At 42.1% G+C, this 22,013-nt stretch overlaps 1 protein-coding gene across 2 annotated transcripts; it reads right to left on the reverse strand.

Moving 5' to 3' along the window:
* Nucleotides 1–333: 333 nt before the first annotated feature.
* LOC147603055 (heme oxygenase-like, multi-helical) lies at nt 334–3,414 on the reverse strand. Of its 2 annotated transcripts, XM_086797324.1 has the most exons (4): nt 3,229–3,365; nt 1,674–1,849; nt 1,056–1,270; nt 334–814 (listed from the first exon to the last, which is right to left on the reverse strand). In XM_086797324.1, the coding sequence occupies exons 2-4, from the start codon at nt 1,734–1,736 to the stop codon at nt 499–501; spliced, it is 594 nt and encodes a 197-aa protein (XP_086653450.1). In that variant the 5' UTR covers nt 1,737–1,849; nt 3,229–3,365; the 3' UTR covers nt 334–498. The 2 variants fall into 2 exon arrangements, with proteins under 2 accessions (XP_086653450.1, XP_086653449.1); XM_086797323.1 differs by lacking the exon at nt 1,674–1,849 and having other exon boundaries at nt 3,229–3,414.
* Nucleotides 3,415–22,013: the final 18,599 nt, after the last annotated feature.

The following is a 22,013-nucleotide window of genomic DNA, read 5'->3' on the forward strand; positions in this document are numbered from 1 at the left end:
GACCTTGAGAGCCAAATCCCATGCCCATTAGACAGGCAGAAGTGTCCCCCCCACCCATGAGGGATGATAGGCAGGTAAAATCTCCCCAAGCCTCAAGTGTCAACAACAATGAAAGCATCAAGGCATACAAATGAATATTCAGCATCAATAAAGTACACTGCACCCATATTTCACACAAATCGTTCAGCATGTATGCACAACAATGTTTTGTGTGTCCATTTTTGGCCCATCTAGTGCACATCTATGTGTGTATTTCTTGATAGTGAATTCCAAAAGTCTTTCATCAAAGCGTTGCCAAGGTAAGTCCCAAAAAGGTAGTTAAGCTTGGTGTGCTTTTTAGAAGGAGAAAATTCACTATAATAGATTCATAAACTTGTTTTATGATCAGAAGCACATAAAAAATTCTGCAAGGGGGCCATCTCCTCCTCATTTAGATTCATTGCTAAGGCTGTGCTGGAAAATGACTGCCCTTGGCCTCTACAATACAACAAAATTCACTCAAGAATTGCCAACGCTCATGTTCCAAAAGTCAACCTCACTTGATAAAACTTTCACAAATGCTTGTTCTGCCTGCTCTTGCACATGAGCAGGGCAGTTTTGGAGATACTTATCAGCCAAACTCTGCAAAGCTGTGCAATACATCTTGAACTTGGGGCTTCCCCACCGTTCACAAGCATTTTGAAGCTCCAGTGGTGTCTTTGCACCAGGCTCGAGACAGACTGCAAAGCTTTCATTATAAACAACTTCTATGGCCCAAAATGCAGCTAAAGCAACAGTACACTCCGTACCAGACTCGGAAAGCTCATCAAGAAATCTGTAATCATGAAATGTATGAGTTGATTTTTACAAACTCCTGAAACTTCAATGCATGTCATGTTCTGTGTGCACGCGTGCAGACCCAAAGCATCTATGAGACCAAGATGAGATACAATAGCTCCATGAGGTAGCTAAATCATGGAAAAAGAAAATGAGGCAACTAGCTATACACACAACAGTGATCATTTGGAGAGAGAGAGAGAGAGAGAGAGAGAGAGAGGGAGAGACTGTGTTTTCACCTGCAGTAATTTGTATTGGCTTCCTGAAGAACCACATTGTTGAACTGCACTCCCCATCTTGATCCCTCTGAACGAAACCATGAGATCTCTTGCTCTAAGGCACATATACCTCCTAGTAAAGTGTCAACGTCAGCTTCATCAGCATCTCTTGGTAGCTTCACAAGAACATTTGCCGCAAATCTAACGAATGACCTCACGAAAAAATAGTCTTGGCCCTGTCATCATAAGTGCCAAGAATCAAGATACAAGTCCACATTTAGATGATGGAAAGAAATCACCAAGCACTTTTATCATATGATTGTCAAAACTTAGCATTGGCAAAGTCCCAACCCCGTTCTCATGCTTTTGCTAGGGAGGAGCTGTTGCCAACAACCAACCCTAGAATGCCACATCAAATCAAGAGAAGAAAATGTCCTGCTAGATGTCAATGATAAGATATCAAAACACTCCAACAGAGTCAAAACGGCAAAAAATGAAAATGGAAATGGATCCCAATGCCATGTCACTAGGGTTAGTTCTATTCCATAGACAGGTTTACATGCACAAGTACTACAACTTATCCGAACGTACACAACAATGGCAATGACACAACTGCACTTCACTTGGCATGGCACTCACCATCTTTCCATTGACAGTTAGATAGGACATTATTTTCACAAGTGCAAGATTGTAATGTAGCATTTCCCAACTTGCCAACCAATGCTTCCAATGTTGCTTACTGTCAACGGGGTTGCAAAAGGTTGGCTGGCCAGATGGGATGCAAACGTCTCAACGGGGTTGGCAAGCGCTTCTACCTAGCAAAAACGTGAGAACCAGGTTGGGACCTTGCCAATGCTAACTTTTGACAACTCTGTCGTGCACACTATCATTAAGTGCAGCTATCACAATTGTGGTGAACCTTTAATAACTCTTCCTTGCAATGCAACCTTGCACATTCACAACTTCAACCTGCTCATGCCTGCATGCTTATCCTAACCCTATGATGCAGCATGATTATAAGAAACCATTAATATTGTGGTGGACTTAAGAAATTGAAAAGGAACACTGCCATTACCTCACTCAAATGAGAGAAACGATACCCAAAAACACACAAAGGCAAATCTAGACAAATAGATGGATGTATAATATCCATGGGTTGGGTACTACAAAAATGGGTTATAATTGCCTCATATCAAGCAATACATCAAGAAGTTGATTAAAGGGTAGGCTCTCTGTATCAGCATGTACTTGCATGATTGAATCTCATAGGCAGTGGCCTCCTCAGAATACATTATTATGATCTCTCTCTCTCTCTCTCTCTCTCTCTCTCTCTCTCTCTCAAACACATCGAATCCTACTAATGGGCCATCTTTTCACCCATGATACACAAGGATGGGGCACTGTGTAGGTAGCAAGGTTTACTTGTTGGACAGATCTTGCTATTCAGCCAAAAAAGCAGGGTATTCGCAAAATAAATTTATGTCCATGCACATGGTCATGACTCATGTGGGTGTAAAACTTGTTGAGATCCTGCTGCTGTATGTGCATTGTGCCACTCCTGAACCTATGAAGGACAACCTTTTCTTAACATATGCTAAACTTCATAAGAATGCCTCCCATGTATGGCTTGATCCAATTGATATAGAGTACATCATGTATTCTCTCAACAAACCCACTGTCACTTGCATTGTACACATCAATGCAACACTTATTATGATTCAATCCAAATAACCACTGAACATGGGTATTTTCACATAAGTTGCAAGCCAAGGAACGTGTTGTACTACCTTGAGACATCATGCATTGGCCACAGGCCCTACAGATGAGTAGGGTGTGTATGCATACGCATACGCATGTGCGCGCCGCCTGTGTGTGTGTGTGTGTGTCTGTGTGTGTGGAGAGAGAAAGAGAGAGAGGGAGAGAAATATAAAGATTGCACTGGAGTAGCAATGGCACGGTGTTCAAATTGATGAGACTTATAAAGACACAAAAGAGTCATGTCTAGTAGTACATATAATTTCTGCTTAAGCAAGACTGTCTTTGAATGAGAAAGAGTTGATTGGATTCCAAGCAACCAGAACTAAATTAAAGAACGCAGGAACTTCACTGGACAAACAGAAAACACAGTACAAAGCAATAATCGAGTGTTAGAATCATCTTAGATTTAAAGCATTAGTAAAAGGCATGTACTGACTAGCCAACACTTGAAGCAATCGAGGTCGACAGATCCGTCGCGGATGCTGAGGATGAAGGGATGGCGGGTAGCAGATTGGTAGAGGTCCTTGTGGCTTTGGAGCCAGCGCTGAGTATTCAACTCCTCCTTCTGTTCCATTGCTCGTCAAGGTGTAGCAAGCGGCATCTTGTAAATGATATATTTTTGGTAGTGTGTGTTTCAAAGTGCATTTGCACTTTTATTTTAATTTTTTAATAAAACATAAGGTGATTTAGCCTAAGTTGAAGTTTCTCATACAACTAGTGTACTGAGTAGGAGCTGGGCACTTTTTGGCATGCAGTCCTCTCTCTCTCTATATATATGTGTGTGTGCGCATTGCAGTCCCATCTGCGAGCTAATAAGAGAAGCAATTGCATCCACGTTTCAACCTACATGCAAGTTATGTGTGAGAGAGGGAATATAGCTACGTGAGAGGATGTTATGGGCTACCGCATCTCCCGAAAGGGAACTCCATACAACCGCTCACGGTAGAAGCAATAGACACAACAATCGTTGGGTAGTCCCTTGATGCACCCCAAGCTCGCTTTGGAAGTTCTACTCCTCTGAACTTCACCTCCACGCTGTCACCGCCGCCACGAAGTCGCTTGCATCATGAATGCAAGGCAATCAACCTCTCGCTCTCTCACACACATGCATGCATAAAAGACGCACATGTACTAGAGCACACTCTCACTCTCTCTCTCTCTCTCTCAAGACAAATCACAAGAGTTCTCATAGCACAAAGGGGGATTGTATCATTTCATTATGAGAATTGCCTTTTATACAACTGGCCCTTATTCATACTTGGGTGCCCAAAACTTACTAATTAAGACCTTGGGTGGCCAATATCTCAATACAACTTTTATAGTGCCTTTACATGACACTTATTAATGTCCTCAATTGGAGGAGCATCTTTGTTAATCCAAAATGGGACTAACATCCCCCCCTACCTGATGTAGGTTATGTTCTTAGAACCTTTTACCGAGGTCGAAAGACCTAGTCGCCGAACTTATGTCTATAGAAGTTCCAGCGTGATTGAAGCTTTTTCAGGGTTTTTCTCTGAATGCTGAGTGTGAAGTCCAGAACCCAGTGTCCACCATGTCTTCAAATGTGATGTGCATGTAGCCGGGAAGATACCGTAGGCGATGATAATATAGCATCATGCCTCTTTCATTGGGGCATGTGTTCATGTCAACAGCCACACGATGTCTAGATCAGGAATTCAGCGCCAAGCTCGTATCCATGTGAGCATTTGTTGTCGTTGGCTTGTAATATTTGGAAAGGTAGATGACGAAAATTGTAGCAGACATGAGAATCCCTTCTCTTTGCGTCGTGGAATTGGAGTGGAGTGAGCCTTCTTTTAATGGGCATGTAGAGCGGATCCACTCTTTGGGTTGGCGGGGAACACTGGTACTGATGACTATATTCGGGGATCGTTAGATATTCCTTTCACCAATCCGGCTGTATACTAAATCCTCAATGTGGGGATTGGTATCATCTGTGGTGGTGATGGCTGTGTAGCATCCCCTTGTATGAACTGATGTGCCTTGCGCCACTTGCGGAAACAATAGCCAATCATGAAGGTGACAATCTGAATTTCCAGCAGGTCTGCTAGGTGGGGGTTTGCCAGCTTTGTGTGTTTAGCCACATTCTCCCATAATGTGCCTTCTCCCTCGATTGGTAATAACAGCTCCTCTAAATCTGGCATTGGTACGCGGAGAGGGTAAGGCACATAAGGCTGCCTTCTTGATTCCATTGCATAGTAAGCATTGGGCATAATCCTTCGGGTGGGTTCAAATGGTGTGATCTGCATCACCACCTTGAACATGAGCTTTGGCTTTAAAAGTGGGCTTCTTGCTCTGATGAATCCCTTGTATTCTGCAACTGTTAAGGACTTAAGGAAATTTATGTCAATAAAAGCTTCAATGTTGTCCTGAGGCACGATACTGCGTACCTCATCAAGCGGCCGTGGTGGAGACATATTGGGTGCCGGCATCTCCTCGAGGGCTAAAGGGTTAGTAGGAATATCAATAGGGATAGAAGGTAAGCGAGAGAATGTGCAATCTGCCTCAGATGGGTTAGTAGGAGCTACACTCAGAAAGGGATTTAGTAATTGCGATGGAAGAGAACACGGGATAAAGTAGCTGAAATAGAGGAGCCTTGTGTCTCTTCTTGACCCTCTCCTGAACACTGGATGGAAGAGAACACGGGATAAAGTAGCTGAAATAGAGGAGCCTTGTGTCTCTTCTTGACCCTCTCCTGAACTTGGGGGTGGGTGGGTGAGCTTGTTAGTTTCATAAATTCTTGGAGTTCAGATATATCTTCTGGGGCTATATTAGGATATTCAATATGTTGTTTATCAAAATTATAAACCACAGTTGTAAGCATAGACTCCAAATGCTTATGGATATTTTGATAAAGTTTATAATACCAAAAGGACGATGTAAAGTGGATTCTTAAAGATTTAGATGCTGATGGGTGTTATATACTTCTATCCAACCGTGGCTAATGACCCATTGATAACTTCTTGCAACAATAACCTCGTAGTTGGCCGATGTTATTGGGATATCATCTGGCATAAACAAGTCGAATTTATCAATACTATCATCCAAGATGTCTGATTGTTGTAGCACTCGACACCAACTATGAAGGTTGAGCACTATGGGATGTAAGGGATAGAAAAAGATATTAGTTGGGTCGATTAGTACTATATCTCCCCGAAGGATTCCTATTATGATGGTGGGGTCGGCATATCTTTTCGTATTCTGATGGATGAGTGTAAGGTCTCCTAGTCTGAGGTCTTATGTGAGGTTAATCTCATATTGAAGGAGAGAGAGTGTTAGTGTAGATTAAAACAATGTTTGTGTTTGAGGAGGGGCCCGAGGAGTTACCGACAAAACGAACCTATCTCCAAGGCGGTTCATTCAACAGGGTGCCATAATTCATCAGTTGTTTCTCTCCTCTGAGTCCTTTGTTGCATGGCGAGCTGGCGTTCCAGTTCTTGTATCCTTGAGGAGTTGGTTGAAAAGAGGTCAGAAATGGTAGCCTATCATACCTCTCTAGCAGTGGCTAGCTCATCATATCTTCTTGTAGCCTCTTCTTGTGCCCTTCTTGCAGCGTTGGCCTGTGCATGAGCATCTTCAATCTGCTTCAGCCTTTTCACTGTTGCTGCTAAACTCTCACTGCTCTGCTGATGTACATGTTCAAGCACTTGCTGGTGGGGGCTGGCCAGCATTTGATCAATCTCCACACTCTTTTCTTGGGTCACTTCATTTAAGGCTTTGAGTTTGTCAGCCTGGGCTTTGTTTATCTACTCCCTTTCGGTTTGAAGGCTGACCACTCAACAATGGCTTCATTTAGCTTAGTGATTTTCCCCTTAAACCCTTCTTCCTTGGTTGTGAACGTGGCATGGGCATCCTTGAGTTGCTATGTATGTTGGTCTTCCCTTTCTCTCGCATGTGCCACTTCCTTTTGAAGCTAATTGGTCGACTTGTGCTTTGAGCTCCATGTTTTCTTTGATCCTCTAAACCACTATCTTGCTGAGCAGTTTGTTGTTCTCCTCTAATGTTTGGAATATGTTTTCCTACTCTTGCACTACTTTTAGGCTTTTAAGTATTACTTCTTTGTGTGTTGCATCCGTTGTAGCCATTTTCTCCTTAAGCACATGCACTTGATCATTCGCTTCCTGTAATTGTTTCCATAGGGTGGCATTCCTATCATGGAGCATGTGAGTAGTAAGTAATTGGCATCGTCATACCCTTTGTTCTTGTTACCACATAGAGGCACTTGTGGAGGCCAAGCCCTCTATTTCATGAAATTGCAATTGCAACACGCTGTCAAGGCCTCCATGGTTTCAAGTAGAAATCAATCAGCCTCTAAGTTGTGTAGGAAGGAACTTTCTCTTATTACGCCCTTATCTTCTATTTGCCTCTTCTTACTTGGGCTTGTCGGCTCTTCTGCTCTCTTTCTCTTTCCAACTTCGTGGTCTTCCTCTGTGGCCTCTGGTTGTGCTGATGTAGCTTCTTCATACCTTGTACTCATATCAGTTTGGGACACTTGTTGTTCTGGAGCCTGTTTTGCTAATCCGAAATAATAGAGTTGCGGAGTGGTGAGAGGTTTGTGAATACGATCTAGGCCAAGCTTGAGGGTGGTGTGGGAAGTGGCAACTCAGGAGTTGCACTTGCTGGTATGCTTATCCTTTTAGTGCCCTGTGCTTCTTGCTGCTCTAGCGCCCGTTCAATGAAGCTCTCTCCTATGACATTTCTGCATCCAAGCATTGGGATTCAACTTCAATCTATTGAAGGATCCCCCTCATCTTTATATTTTTGTCTTTCTTGGTTCTCTTACCCTTCTTCAGCTCTTGTAGTAGCTCCTTAGTTTCTTTTAAGACCGCTTGTCCTTGTTGTGCAACTCTTCGGGAATGATAGTAGATGGTTCTAAGGGTGCTTCAGCTTGGGGTACTTGTGCTCCCTGTGTGCCTTCGCGAACTGGAAGGTTAGCTGCATTGTTGAGCACTCTAGTAAGGAGATAGGGGTTACACACCTTTGATTGGTGTGACTTGAAATAATTCTCCATTTCACAATGTATGTACCATGCCCAGTCTTCTTCTTTTTCTTCATGGACCTTGGTGATGTAGTTTAGGGGTACCCTGTTATACCTGTCCACGGGTTTTACTTGCATGAGCATGGACATGGCTCTGCAAGCCTTTTCATCTACTTCATCCCTTATATTATCATATTCTGCCCCATTGGAGTTATAAGAAATCCTCTTCAGCAACATGTCTTCCATGGGCGTTTTCTTGAAATTGTGTACATGTGTCGAGATTGGTGGGGGCAACTAAGCGTTATCAACTCCTTTTCATCTACTTCATCCCTTATATTATCATATTTTGCCCCATTGGAGTTATAAGAAATCCTCTTCAACATGTCTTCCATGGCGTTTTCTCGAAACTGTGTACATGTGTCAAGATTGGTGGGGGCAACTAAGCGTTGTGTATCAACTCCTCTGTGATGAGGACCTACTCAGTTGTGCCATCTGACTTTGTTAATGTACCTCTCTTGGTGTCCTTGTCATATGTCTTCAAATACTCCGCACATAAGTTTATGGGTTGATAGCGTGGGGGAGGATCTTTGAAGTTCGGGCCCAAACCACCTTCTCCAACTTTTTTTTAACCTCTATATCCTCTAATATCTGCAAACACTCTGGGCTATGGTACTAGAGAAATATTGTTTCATGAGTTGTTTCTTCCCTTCAGGTTTTGATGTAGTGGAGGAGGCCATTTGTAATAATGAAAATAGCATCAATCATAATAATGACTGGTAGGAGCTCGTGGTCCCTTTTATGTGTGTGTGTGTGTGTGTGTGTGTTCAGATGTAAAGAGTGTTTGTGGGGTGAGAGCAATAAAGGGTGTGTGGGAATGAGCTCTAATTTGTGAAGGTGCAGGTCGTGACATAGCACTGTGTGAGAAGTTAATTCGTGAGATGCTTAAGCTGTGAGATGCTTAAGCCATGAGAGGCTTAGCACGTGAAATAGCGGTTTAGTAATTCGTGAAACAACAGAGTTGGGTGTGTCATGATTATCAGTGGAGAAGGAGTGTTAGTGATGTATGTGTGGTATGAACAACAAATTTTAAGTCCTTGGTGCAAGGGGTTAGTGTGGACCCCATGAAATAGCAGACTACTATTTCACGAGTCAAGAGTTCATGCCCTTGTGAGGCGATTTGGGGGGAGATGTAACCTTCTTACATGCAATGGATTGATGATTTGGAAAAACAAAAAGGGGAAGTAACAAATGAAATTGATTAAGGAGATATGAATCGATTAGGAATATTGAAATGTATTCAATCTTTACCCACAATGATTTTATACATATGAATGAAACAAACGAAGGTGGATAACGTGCTCCTATCTGAGATCGACGGTTGCAAGTAAGGAAGAAGGGACGAACACTGACACGGACGCAACCTAACAGCCGATGAAGAGCAGTGCAGGACGATGAAGATCAAATGCAAGATGATCTTACGAAGGAGGTCGAAGAAGAATGCACAAAAAGGGAAAAAAGAAGCTACAATGTGAACTGCTAGAGTCAGTTCATGACATGAAACATTTTGAAGTGGTTCACGATGTGAGACAGTTCTGAGTGTTTCACGGCGTGACGTAGCTCGAACTAGCTCACGACGTGAAACTGTTTGATCCCTTTTGGATATAAATTTTGATACCCTATGGCTTCCTATATGCTCAAACACTCAAGGCTACACATTATGTATTCAAAGGAGGAGAGGAGTATTCGTGAAATGAATGAACATGTTTCACGGCATGACAAGCATACTCTTATACCTTGTACCCACTTGCTTAGGGATGGTTACCTCTTATGATCCTTCTCCATTTACTACCACGTAAACCAATGGGGTACCTTGGAGCCTGTGGGTATTTGTTGTTGCAGCTGCTTTAGTTCAGAGTGAGAGCTTCGGATTTTTCCCTCCATCCAATTGAGGAGTGCATCCGTTGAATCCTGGTGAACTTGTTCTGTTTCTTGTACATGTGAGTGCAAGTGTTCTTTACTCTAGTCCATAATTTGGTTCAGCTCTTTCTCCTTGGTGGATGAGATTGGCGCTGTTGCACACCCTTGTTTACTTAATTGAACAACTTTCAATTGTGAGACCAATGTCGATTCTTCTTTATCACTTGATTTAGCGGTGGATTGGTTTTGTTTGTGCTTATGGGCCTCTTCTATTGTCCTAAAGGTGCACACAACATTGGGTCTTGGATTGGTATTTGGTACCCATACCGTTGCATTCCCCTGATAGTAGCCCTATGCTGCTAGTAAGTCCTTTCGGACCCAACGCTTTTGAATGCTGAGTTGAGTGCGAGCTTGCTTAGAATATTGCTTCCTGTCCCTTGGGGTTCCTTCCTGGTCCCTTGCTTGTAGCATAGCTTTTTTGGTTGGATTCCCATGAGGTCTTGTCTATATCATAGTTCCCTTGGGCTTGAAGCTAGGCTTTGGAAATCCACTATTAACGTATTGGATACTTTTGTTGCTTTGCTTATGGTTTTCTTATATAGAGATGAGGTTGTGACATGGATGCTCTCTCTGTTATGGCCTCTGCTTTCTTTGGTACTAGCGGCTTCATGTCACATGTCATTTCCTTTTTTCCTTTATTTAATGGACTCCATAATGGCATGGTGATGGTGTCCTTTATTTAATGGACTCCATAATGGCATGGTGATGGTGTCCTTGCCGTCATTGAGGCGTGCCCATCGGATGTGACAATTATTGGTGCAAATCCAAGATCGTCTAAGAATCATCTCTTCCTCCATGGATCTTGTAGGCATGACAAATACCTTTCCAACAACCAAGGCATTATTTCCAATAGAAATATTAACATTAAAAAACCCCACAGTTTTCATGGTCGACAACTGCACATTGCTGCGTACTTGTGCAATAGAGGCCTCAAGGTGAGGTTTGTTGCCTGGAGCTACCCATGTTTCATAGGAGATCAAGTTATGACTTGATCCTGTATCAATTAATGCAATGCTTTTAGTGTGACTCTCTTTCGTAGAAACTTTTACACTCTGATGTGCAGGCTCAATGTCCAATCATCCTCATCAAGCAAAGGTGAGTAAAGCCATGTTCACATGTAGCATTTTTCCCTGGAGTCTCTATTTTGCCTTGGCTTCTTCTAGAGCTTGTCTAATTTTTTCTTTGGCTAGCTCCTTCTTTTGTTTCAGAAGATGCTCTTGTGTGAGCATTTCCTGTGTCATGGGTTCGTAATACTTTTTGAGTTTGCTCCCACTGATGTATCCTTCCATTTCTACTCCCTCGATGGTTTCAATTCGGACCGACCCTTGAGGGGTGATTTCAGACACTCTGAAAGGTACTAACCCTCTATATTTAAGTTTATTTTTCTTGGTGCTTCCAACACCATACAGGAGGATGAGGTCCCCCGTTTCTTCCAATTCTTTGTGTTTTAGGTTATGGTCAAACCAACGTTTTCTGCGTAGTTTCTCGACCATAAGCCCATGTGATGCAATCAGCCTGGTTTCATCAAGCTTTTCAAATCAACCGATCTCTCGGCTAATGCATTTCAGTAAGCCTTTTATGTACTTCAATTTGCAGGCTTGGAACTAAAAATTCCATTAGCATTACCACATCAACACTATAAGCTAGACAAAAGGGAATATATCTCGTCTCGCTACCTTATACGATGTACGATAGGCCTATAGAGCTGCAGTCAGCTTCTGTTCCCAATCTGTGCGACTGGCTTCTAAAGTTTTCATCAAGATAGCACATAAAATCTTGTTAGTGCTCTCTGCTTGACCATTTGCTTGTGGGTAATAAGGTGATGATTTGAAATGTACTACAAGGAATCTTGTAAGCATTCAATCACCTCATTAATGAAATGTGAACCTTGGTCACTAACTAATTCAAGTGGGGGGCAGCCAAATCTAGAAATAATTTGTTCGTATAAGAACTTGGTTGTGGTTTGAGCATCGACTTGTTAGAGGCCCTTTCCTCTGCCCACTTTGTAAAATAATATGTGGCCACAATCATATTGGGCTTGTGAGACGGATGCGATGTTGGACTAATGGGTCCAACAAAATCAATCCCCCATTTCTCAAAGGGTTGTCTTACAATTACAAGGGTGAGTGGCATCCTATCTTTTTGTTGTGGAATAGCAAATCTTTAGAATTCCTTGCATCTTTTCACAAACTCTATGGCATCCCCAAATAACATAGGCCACACCATAGTCCTGCTTGAAGCACTTTGCGAGTTATAGCTTCTCTAGAGAAATGTTCTCTAGATATTCCTGAGTGTGCTTCTTCTAATACCATGATAAATTCATCTTCTCGCACACATCTTCTCAGGATAGCATCCTTGCCTAGCTTATATAATTCTCTAGCAATCAATTGATAAGATGTTGCGAGATGCATTTTATCCTTGTTCAAGGGTTGATCTTGCGGAAAACCATGAGTTAGATAGTCTGAAATGTCCTCACTCCACTCAAGCACCATGTCAAGTTGGAACAGACAAGCATTTGGGAGGTCATCAATGCCAGTTGCATATTCTCTATTTGGAATTCTAGATAGGTGGTCGGCCAACACATGTTGTGTCCCTTTTTGTACTATAACCATAAAGTCGAATTCTAAGAGTAGATGTAAACAACGTGTGATTCTTCCCATGGTGCAAGGTTTGTTCACCAAATATAATAGGGCATGATGGTCCACAAAGAATACAAACTTGTTAGCCAGTATAAGTAATGTCGATATTTCTTTACAGCATAAACCATGGTCAAGCCTTCATGCTCTGCAGTGGTGTAGTTTATCTTTGCATCGTTTAGTTGTTGACGACTTGAGAAGCAAACCGGGTAATCCAATTTGAATTCCCCAGGTTCACCAATATGCATCCTATCACAAAATTTGATGCATTGATGTGTACGTGGAATACAAGATCCTAGTTGGATGGCCTTAGAATAGGTGCACTTGCCAGTGTTTTCTTCAACTTATCGTATGCTTCTTGGCATTCCTCAGTCCATTCAAAGACAATGAGTAGTTTATACAATGGTATGGCGATTTCAGCATAGAATAAGATGAAATGATGATAATACCCAACATGGCCCATAAACCTCTATACACCTTTGTAATTGGTGGGGTGGGAGTAATTCCAAGATCAATTTTACTTCTCTCATCCGTAGAAATACCGTTTTAAGACACAATGTGCCCTAAGATTACACCGTGCTTGACCCATAATTGACGCTTCAAAGGGTTTAAGGATATATGATACAATTGGCATCGCTCAAACTCCTTTTTTAAGCAAGCCAAATGTTCAGTCCACCGTGAGTGTGCACATAGATCATTAATGAATACCTCTAGCCACTTTTTCAAGTAGTCCTTGAAGGCCATGCACATCAATCGTTGGAAGGTTGTTGGGACATTGGTGAGGCTAAAAGACATAACTTATAAGCATATGTTCCCCACATCGTATTGAAGTCCATTTTGTGCTAGTCTTCTGGTGCTATGGACACCTGATTATAACCTGAAAACCTATCTAAGAAGCTGTAAGATTCTTCACCTGCTACCCATTTCAATACATGTTCAGTATATACGGTAGTGGGTAGGGTGGTTGGATTGACCTTTTTGAGATCAAAATAGACCCTGAATTTCCCATTCTTTTTTGGTATGAGCACTGATGAGAGCCAATCTGTGTGCTTGATCTCATAGATGAAATCCGCAGATGAGTTTATCAATTTTCTCCTTTCAATCATCGCATATTTTGAATTCATCTGGTATGGCTTTTTCCTGGATGGTCTAGATCCATCCATGATTGGAATAGTGTGTTGAACCACCTCGAGTGGTACACCCTTCATTTCACTATATTTCCAAGCAAAGCAATCTTTTAATTCTTTGAGGAGAGTAATGAGTTCTTGTTCTTCAATTGTAATTAAATCCTTAGCAATATAAACAAGTTTGGGATCCTCCCCTGGCTCTGCAAGATCAATATCCTTAACTTTAGTTGGACCATCGTAAGACGTGGATTGGCCATCTTCCTTTACCCTTTTAGTTGCATCAATTAGACCACTTTCATTCATCAATGGTGTATATTTTAAAATGGTCCAGCACTGAGAGTAGGTCTGGCCTATTGTTCTCCTCATTTTTTGTCTGAGCCATCACCTTCTTAGCCTTGCACTCAGCTTCAGCCAGGGCCTTATTTAATTTTCTTCATCTTGCCTTTGTGAGTTTAGGCACTTCCGACTCTTGAGGTACAATCTTCTCCTCTTGTTTTTCTTCTAGGGTTATCTTACTCAATTCTTCATCCCAGTTCTTAGAAAACTCCTCACGCACCTTAGTGACCTCGAGATATCTTAAGCCACTGGGCGTCTGTGGGTTTACTTCATAATAATAGGTGTCTGTGGGTTTACTTCATAATAATAGGCATTTGTCAAGCGGTATACCTCTTTTGTTTACACCATATCCTGAGGCGTTGGGTATTGTTGTTGTGGCCTTCTCATCCAGAATCGTCTGTGCTGCTGGAGTCTTCATCCTCTATTTCTTCTTCACTTTGTTGCACATCTATCATGCACACTGAGGTGGTAGGAATGTTCCCTAATTCAACATATTGGGTTCCTCTGGAAGGCAACACATATATAGTAGCAAGCACATGCATCTAGTTTTCACTAAAATCCAGGGGTGGAAGTCACGCATACATCGCGGCCACTTCCTCTTCCCATGAATTCTCCTCCATTGGTTGGGAGACTTGTAGGACCCGGTTCATTCAAGTGGTGACCAAATCATTTCCAAACAATTTCCCTTCCATTGGGTATGCCTTCAACATTTGTAGATCAATCTTTAGAATTTGCAAATCCTTTCGAACATACACTTGATCTAACGCCCAATTATGCACCAATTTGGGTTCCCTCAATAATGAAAGTTCTGCCCAAGATAATGTCATATGAATCCGGTTGGCATAGGAAGTTCATTACAAAAAATGTGGTAGCAGAACGAAAATACCTTAAGTCTTACATTTTTTCAACATCCCCATGGGTCTTGAGGATGTTCTATATGCCATTTTGGCAATTAGATCTGCTCTTTCCAATTCTGGTTTACCCCAGTTTTCCCAACATTGTTTTGTAATGATGCTCACCCCTGCTCCTCCATCCAGGATAGACAACGCTTGGTATCTGTTATGGCAAATTGGGATCGTAGCATTTGTATCATCACTCTCATAATATCAAACCAGTTGATTAACAGGTGTTTTGATAAATCTGGAAGTTCCCTCCTCCTCATGCACTAGGTTTTTCTCTACTAGAGGTGACCGAGTCTCCTCTCTACAGGTGGACATTGGGTTTAATCTTCCCTCTACCCTATTTGCCCATAATGCCAGCGTATTGCAATGGTCCTAGCAGCATTTTAATGGTGGTGGACAATATGGCTACGAGACTGCCTATGTCTCTAGGCTCCCTAGGTAAGTGAGGGTTCCTTCCATGTGTTTGTCACATACTCAACCCTAGGTAATGAATGGATGGAAAAATCTTGCTCCGCTTCCTCAAACATTCTTGCCATGAGGTCACTGTGAGTCCCTTCCTTGAATCCTTCTAGAATTGGAGTAGGCACATCCAATTTCCTTTCCTTTATCAGCTCGTTTCTTGGGTACACTGTATCCCTAGCCCTGTTAGCCCTTAATTTGGCTTTGTGATTTCATTGTCACTCCTCAACCAAGGCCTTAGCTTCTTCAAGCTTCCTTATTTCTTCTTCAACATTTAGATATTCCCCAATCCCCTTAGGGGTTGCTGGTCTCTCCTTTGTAGTTTCTTGGGGGGGCTGATGCCCATCCTATTTCGGCACTTGGTCATCTCCTTCCTTTGATTGGGTGGATCCGGTGTGTCGATGGTATCTTCTTCAAATCCATCTTGAATTGTGACCATGGTATCACCCTTGTGTACTTTCTTCACTCTTCTCCTTCTTCTAGTGTTAGAGGTTGTAACACCCACTGGGTTTTTCCCCTTGCCCACTTTTTTTCCTTGTGCTCGTGTCAGTACATTCAATGGCATGATATTCCCAAGCTACACACTTAGAATCCTAATAGTGGCATGGTTAGAAGTAGAAGCATAACCACTGGCATGATATGGACAGCCTATAATCAAATGATCAACCCCACACTAAAACAAGGAAAGGCATGACGTTGGTCGATGCTGCCGAGTGCTGGGCTTGGCTCGTATATATTAGCCACATTCTTATGAGGACACTCTGCTATTTGATGAGGTCCATTACAACCAAAAGACTATATTGGACCCCTTCTCATAGTTGAGTTTATGTCTTTACCTTTCCATTGCATTGTGGTTTGAAACACTGGCATTGCATTGTTGTTCTATAAGACATAAAACTCTGGCGTGATCTCGTGGGGTCCCCATAGTACTCATTATTAATTTCTACCTCACGCATGACGTCCCCCTCGTCCAAGGGCTCCTCAATTAACACCTGGTTGATTTTAGCCTATGGTGGTTATGGTGGTAGAACATGCGGTGGCAAAGGTGACATGTCCTATGTTCGGAACATCCCTCTTGGTAAGTAGGATGGGTTTGGCTGCCCTGCAAGCTGCAATGGTTTGTACTTGTAGTGCTGGTAAGGCTAGTGGCACTCTAGGTATCAATAGTTGTGCTAAGGGCTGGACCCTCGGATATCTGTGGTAGTGTCATGGTTCCCCAATCTCACATGGTGAGCACAATAAAGTAATTGCCTTAGTCTTAAGTGAGGACATTCGGTGCTTTGTCTATAAATAGAGCACCAAATCAGCTCTCTTTGGGGGTAGAGATGGGCATTGTTTTAATTGTGTCTACCGTAACGGTTACTGATGAACCCACGAGTTCCAATTCACCCACTAATTGGAATACGGGGCATTTCATTACTTTATATTTTATAACCAAAGCTAGTGGATAGAATGTACACTCCCCCCCCCTTCCCAAGATATCTTGATTAGCACTATTTTTTTGATTAGTAAAGGGTCCATTTTATAGTCCATTTTCTATGTAATGTAATCAAGTCTACTTTATGTACCTGAGGATCCATCTAGATACATCCAGGTGTGCATCCAGGTGTGGCTTCCTAGGGGCCTGCATAAACTGACTCACAAGTCCAATAGTATAGCTCAAGTCTGGGTCGTAATGGTCATGTAGATCAAACTACCCACTATGCGCCTGTATGTAGTGGGGTCCTCCAAAAGCTCACTTGTATCTATGGAAAGCTTTGTCTTCTGCTCCAATGACACTAAAATAGGCTTACAGCCTGTCATACCATACTTGGACAATATGTCCAAGCTATACTGCCTTTGCAATAGCAAAATGCCATGAGGTGATCTCACCACCTCTATACCCAAGAATATCGCAGCTCACCCAAATCCTTCATCTCAAACTTCTAGTTCAAAAGCATCCTAACATCATGTATGTCTGCATCACTATCACCAGTGATAATCAAGTCATCCACATAGATGACTAATAGCCTGATCTCTCTATCTGCCTTTTTCACATATAGTGAAAATCTGCATTGGATATTTGAAATCCAATGGTAACAAGATATTCCCCGATCTTGTTTGACCATGCTCTGGGTGCCTGCTTTAAGCCATACAGGGCTTTGCATAATCTGCACACAAAATCTAGATGTGCATCACTCTCATAACCTAGTGGCTGCATCATGTACACTTCTTCTTGCAAATCACCATGCAAGAAAGCATTCTTTACATCCATTTGATGTAAAGACCAACCATTCGCTACTACATCCATAGCAAGACAGCTCTCATGATCGCCATTCTTTTGCAAACAACTGGGCAGAATGTCTCCTCATGGTCTATGCCATAAGTCTGTGCATAGCCCTTGGCAACCAATCTTGCCTTGTACCTGCTCACTGAACCATCAGCATTGTGCTTAACTTTATACACCCACGTACATCCAATTGCCTTCTTTTCCTTAGGTAAAGGCACTAACTCCCATGTTACATTTGCATCCAATGCTGCCATCTCATCATCTATGGCATCTTACCATTTCTTATTTCCAATTGCTTGCTCAAAGCAAGTGGGCTCAACCTCCTGTATTGCTTTTACCATGTAAGTATAATGATGGGCTGTATATCCATCATATCTCAACCTATCAACAGGGTATCTAACCCTCGTAGACCTACGTACACCTGGATCACTGCTAAGTGTCCTCAAAATAGTCCTGGTTCTCCTTACACCAGGAGTAACCACCACAGATGGAATTCCAAGCTCCTCATCAAGGCTTTGCTCAGAGCCACTAGAGTCACCATCCACATATGAGTGACCTGCTGACAGATCAGGCACAAAAGGTTGATCTACCTTTTCCTTGCCTTTCTGTGTGATACATGTGTACCTACATCATTCCTCAACCTGCCTGACCATGGGCTGACCATGGGCTAACATTGGATCCACTGCTCGAGGACTCCCCAGGTCCACTCAGCACCCTATGTGATTGCTGCTCTCTACATGTGGTGCAACATCAGCACTTCTTACATCTGCATCTTCTGTCACCTTCACTAGAGTCACCATCCACATATGAGTGACCTGCTGACCTGCTGACCGATCAGGCACAAAAGGTTGATCTACCTTTTCCTTCCCTTTCCGTGTGATACATGTGTACCTGCATCATTCCTCAACCTGCCTGACCATGGGCTAACATTGGATCCACTACTCGAGGACTCGCCAGGTCCACTCAGCACCCTGTGTGATTGCTGCTCTCTACATGTGGTGCAAGTACTTCTTACATCTACATCTTTTGTCGCCTTCACTAATGGTGCATACCAGCTACTCGTCTCATCGAAGACAACTTCTCTGCTTACTCGCATCTCATGAGTGGTAGGGTTATAGCATCTATAACCTTTTTGCTCTTCTCCATAGCATAACCAAGATGCATTTCTCTGCCTTTGGATCCAACTTTATTCTCACTTCATCAGGAACATGTACATATGTAATACACCCAAACACTTTCAAGTGAGACACATCTGGTCTTATGCTTGTAAACTTCTGTTCAAGAGTTATACCATGAACAGCTATAGTGGGTGTCCCTTTCATAATGTACACAGCAGTTGCTATTGCTTCTACCCAAAAGTAATGTGGCATATTCTTTTCAGCCATCAAGGCAGCTTCACTCATAGGCTGCTTCCGTGGTCCCTCATCCACTGTACCGGAAGCTCACCATTTAAATCAAACCGAGGCTGGTCAAGACCTCGGCCGACCTTGCTACGCGAGACGTCTTCCATTGACTCTCCATCAGCTATTGCAACTTTATCACTTAGGTCACCAACCACGACCTCATTCACAAGATGGTCAAAATACTTTCCCAAGATTCTTGACATAAAACAATCATTTAAAACCAGGTCATAAATACAGTTTCTACTAGCGAGCTCTCATCTTTTCACATTGTTCCACATCATTTCTCGTTATTCGACATTCTTCTACATCAAGTCACATTGTTTATTCCACACATCCAAGCATATGTATTCTCATCGTCGTCATCCATTCTCATCGAATCACATCATATTACATCTCATCACATCTATCCTCATCATCGTCATCTATTCTCATCCAATCACATCATATTACATCTCATCACATCTATCCTCATCATCGTCATCCATTCTCATCCAATCACATCATATTACATCTCATCACATCTATCCTCATCTATCCTCATCCAATCACATCATATTACATCTCATCACATCTATCCTCATCTATCCTCATCACATCTCATTCATTCTCATCTACCCATATCCACATCACATCACATCCATTCACATCATATCTCATCCATTCACATCCATCCCGATTCACATCACATCTCATCCATTCACATCTATCCCGATTCACATCACATCCATTCACATCATATCTCATCCATTCACATCTATCCCGATTCACATCACATCTCATCCATTCATATCTATCCCGATTCACATCACATCACATCACATCATCACATCACATCACATCCATTTCACATCACATCTTATTCATTCACATCTATCTCGATTCACATCACATCACATCCATTCACATCATATCTCATCCATTCACATCATATCTCATCTATTCACATCTATCCTGATTCACATCCATTCACATCACATCTCATCCATTCACGTCTATCTCGATTCACATCACATCCATTCACATATATACTGATTCACATCACATCCATTCACATCACATCTCATCCATTTATGTTTATCCCGATTTACATCACATCCATTCACATATATCCTGATTCACATCACATCCATTCACATATATCCTAATTCACATCACATCCATTCACATCACATCTCATCCATTCATGTCTATCCCGATTCACATCACATCACATCACATCTCACATCACATCTCATCAATTCACATCTATCCTGATTCACATCACATCACATCTCATCCATTCACATCTATCTCGATTCACATCACATCAGATCACATCCATTCACATCACATCTCATCCATTCACATCTATCCCAATTCACATCACATCATATCTCATCCATTCACATCTATTTACATCACATCACATTCACATCCATTTACATCACATCCATTCACATCTATTTACATCACATCACATGTCATCCATTCACATTTCATCGCATCCATTCACATCCATCTCATTCATTACATCCACATCACTTGGATTAATCTTATTGGCCCATGGGAATTGGACTATAATCCAAAAATTTCTAAAAATCTAGACCCTTAGACTAAGGTCCCTTATATCATTTTTAATTGATTCCTAATGCACATTGGAAAGTTCATTTTGAACTTCTGTTTCAGGGGAAACTATTTTAGACAACACTAGGAGGATTTTTATATCCAAAGATATCTCAAATTTGGATTATCTCTCTCTAGATATTTTCTCTCTCTAGGTCAAAACAGGGTAAAACAAGATCTTTCTCCTATTTCAGAGAGGGGAATAATTATAAGAACAGAAGGGGAGGTTCTTATACCTTTACTCCTCAAAAGCTCGAGGGAGAAATCTTACAACCATTCTTCTGGCGGCAGAGTGTACCTGCATGTAAACTGCCTCTTGATTCCCTGCTTTCTTAGGAAATTGCTGAACTCATTGGAGAAATATTCTCCCCCACCATCTAATCTGAAATCGCTGACCTCATTGGAGAAATATTCTCCCCCATCATCTGTCTTAGAAATTTTATTTGCATACCTTTTTCCTTCTCGACCAAGGCTTTAAATCTTTGAAAGTGAGCAAACACCTCACTTTTCTCCTTCATGAAATAAACCCACAATTTCCTAGTGTGGTCAATGAATGTAACATAGTACCTGCTGCAACCTGCAATTATTGCAGTCTTGGTCGATCCCCATACATATGAATGTATGACATCCACCAATGGCCTTGCATTGACATGCTTTTCATGTGGGAAAGCATGTTTGGCATGCTTACCAGGTTGGCATGCTTCACATATCTTATACATACCGTCAACCTTAAACTTTGGCAAACCTGCAACAATATTTTGGGCATGCATAGACTTCAGTCGTTGTACATTCACATGACCAATGCTCTTGGGTGCCATATGTCAATATATCTGCAATGACACCTGTTCCATGCACAAACATGGTTGCCTTTATCTCAGGCATGTTCACATCCAAAGTAAACATCCTATTATTTCTATTGCCCTTTGCAACCAAGCGACACTTATTTTTGAAGTCTTCCACAAAACATCCTTGAGGATTAAACCTCACTTGTGCAGACCCTGCTCAACCATCTGTCCAACAAAATCCAGGTTCTTTGTAATATTCAAAACATGAAGTATATTAGCCAAGTACTTCATTTTTCCATCCTGCATAGACAATGGCACTTTACCAACATGCGTAATGGGATGCGCAGTATCATCACTTGTTTTTATATAACCTAGTTTTTTTATTTTTTGCATATCTCTAAACCACTTAGCATGACTGGTCATGTGGTTAGAGGCGCCAGAATCCACATACCATATATCTTGAGATCCTGACATGTCCCATGTTATGGAACTAAGCATGTGCTGCATCACAAATAGCTGCTCACTACTGTCATCACAAATAGCTGCTCACTACTGTCATAACTCCACATTATCTGAAGCGCCTGCAACAGCAGTCCTGGTGCAGCCGACTCCCACTGATTCAGCCGACAAACCCTCTTCAGGCCGACAGTCCCGACAGGCCTTCTTCATGCCTTTGCTCCAATCCTCACACTGCCAAACAGCACTCTGTGCTCCATGTTTGCTAGATGT

Source organism: Cibotium barometz, chromosome 65 (assembly GCF_041138505.1).
Source record: "Cibotium barometz isolate CiBa-2024 chromosome 65, ASM4113850v1, whole genome shotgun sequence".
NCBI lineage: Eukaryota > Viridiplantae > Streptophyta > Polypodiopsida > Cyatheales > Cibotiaceae > Cibotium > Cibotium barometz.

Excerpts from the sequence above, each read along its gene's own strand:
- LOC147603055 (XM_086797323.1), bottom strand. The coding sequence starts at position 3,366 with ATGGAACAGAAGGAGGAGTTGAATACTCAGCGCTGGCTCCAAAGCCAC. Across the intron at positions 1,271-3,228 it reads ATTGCTTCAAGTGTTGGCTA|GGCCAAGACTATTTTTTCGT; the intron begins GTCAGTACATGC and ends TTATGATGACAG. Across the intron at positions 815-1,055 it reads GCCAATACAAATTACTGCAG|ATTTCTTGATGAGCTTTCCG; the intron begins GTGAAAACACAG and ends TCATGATTACAG.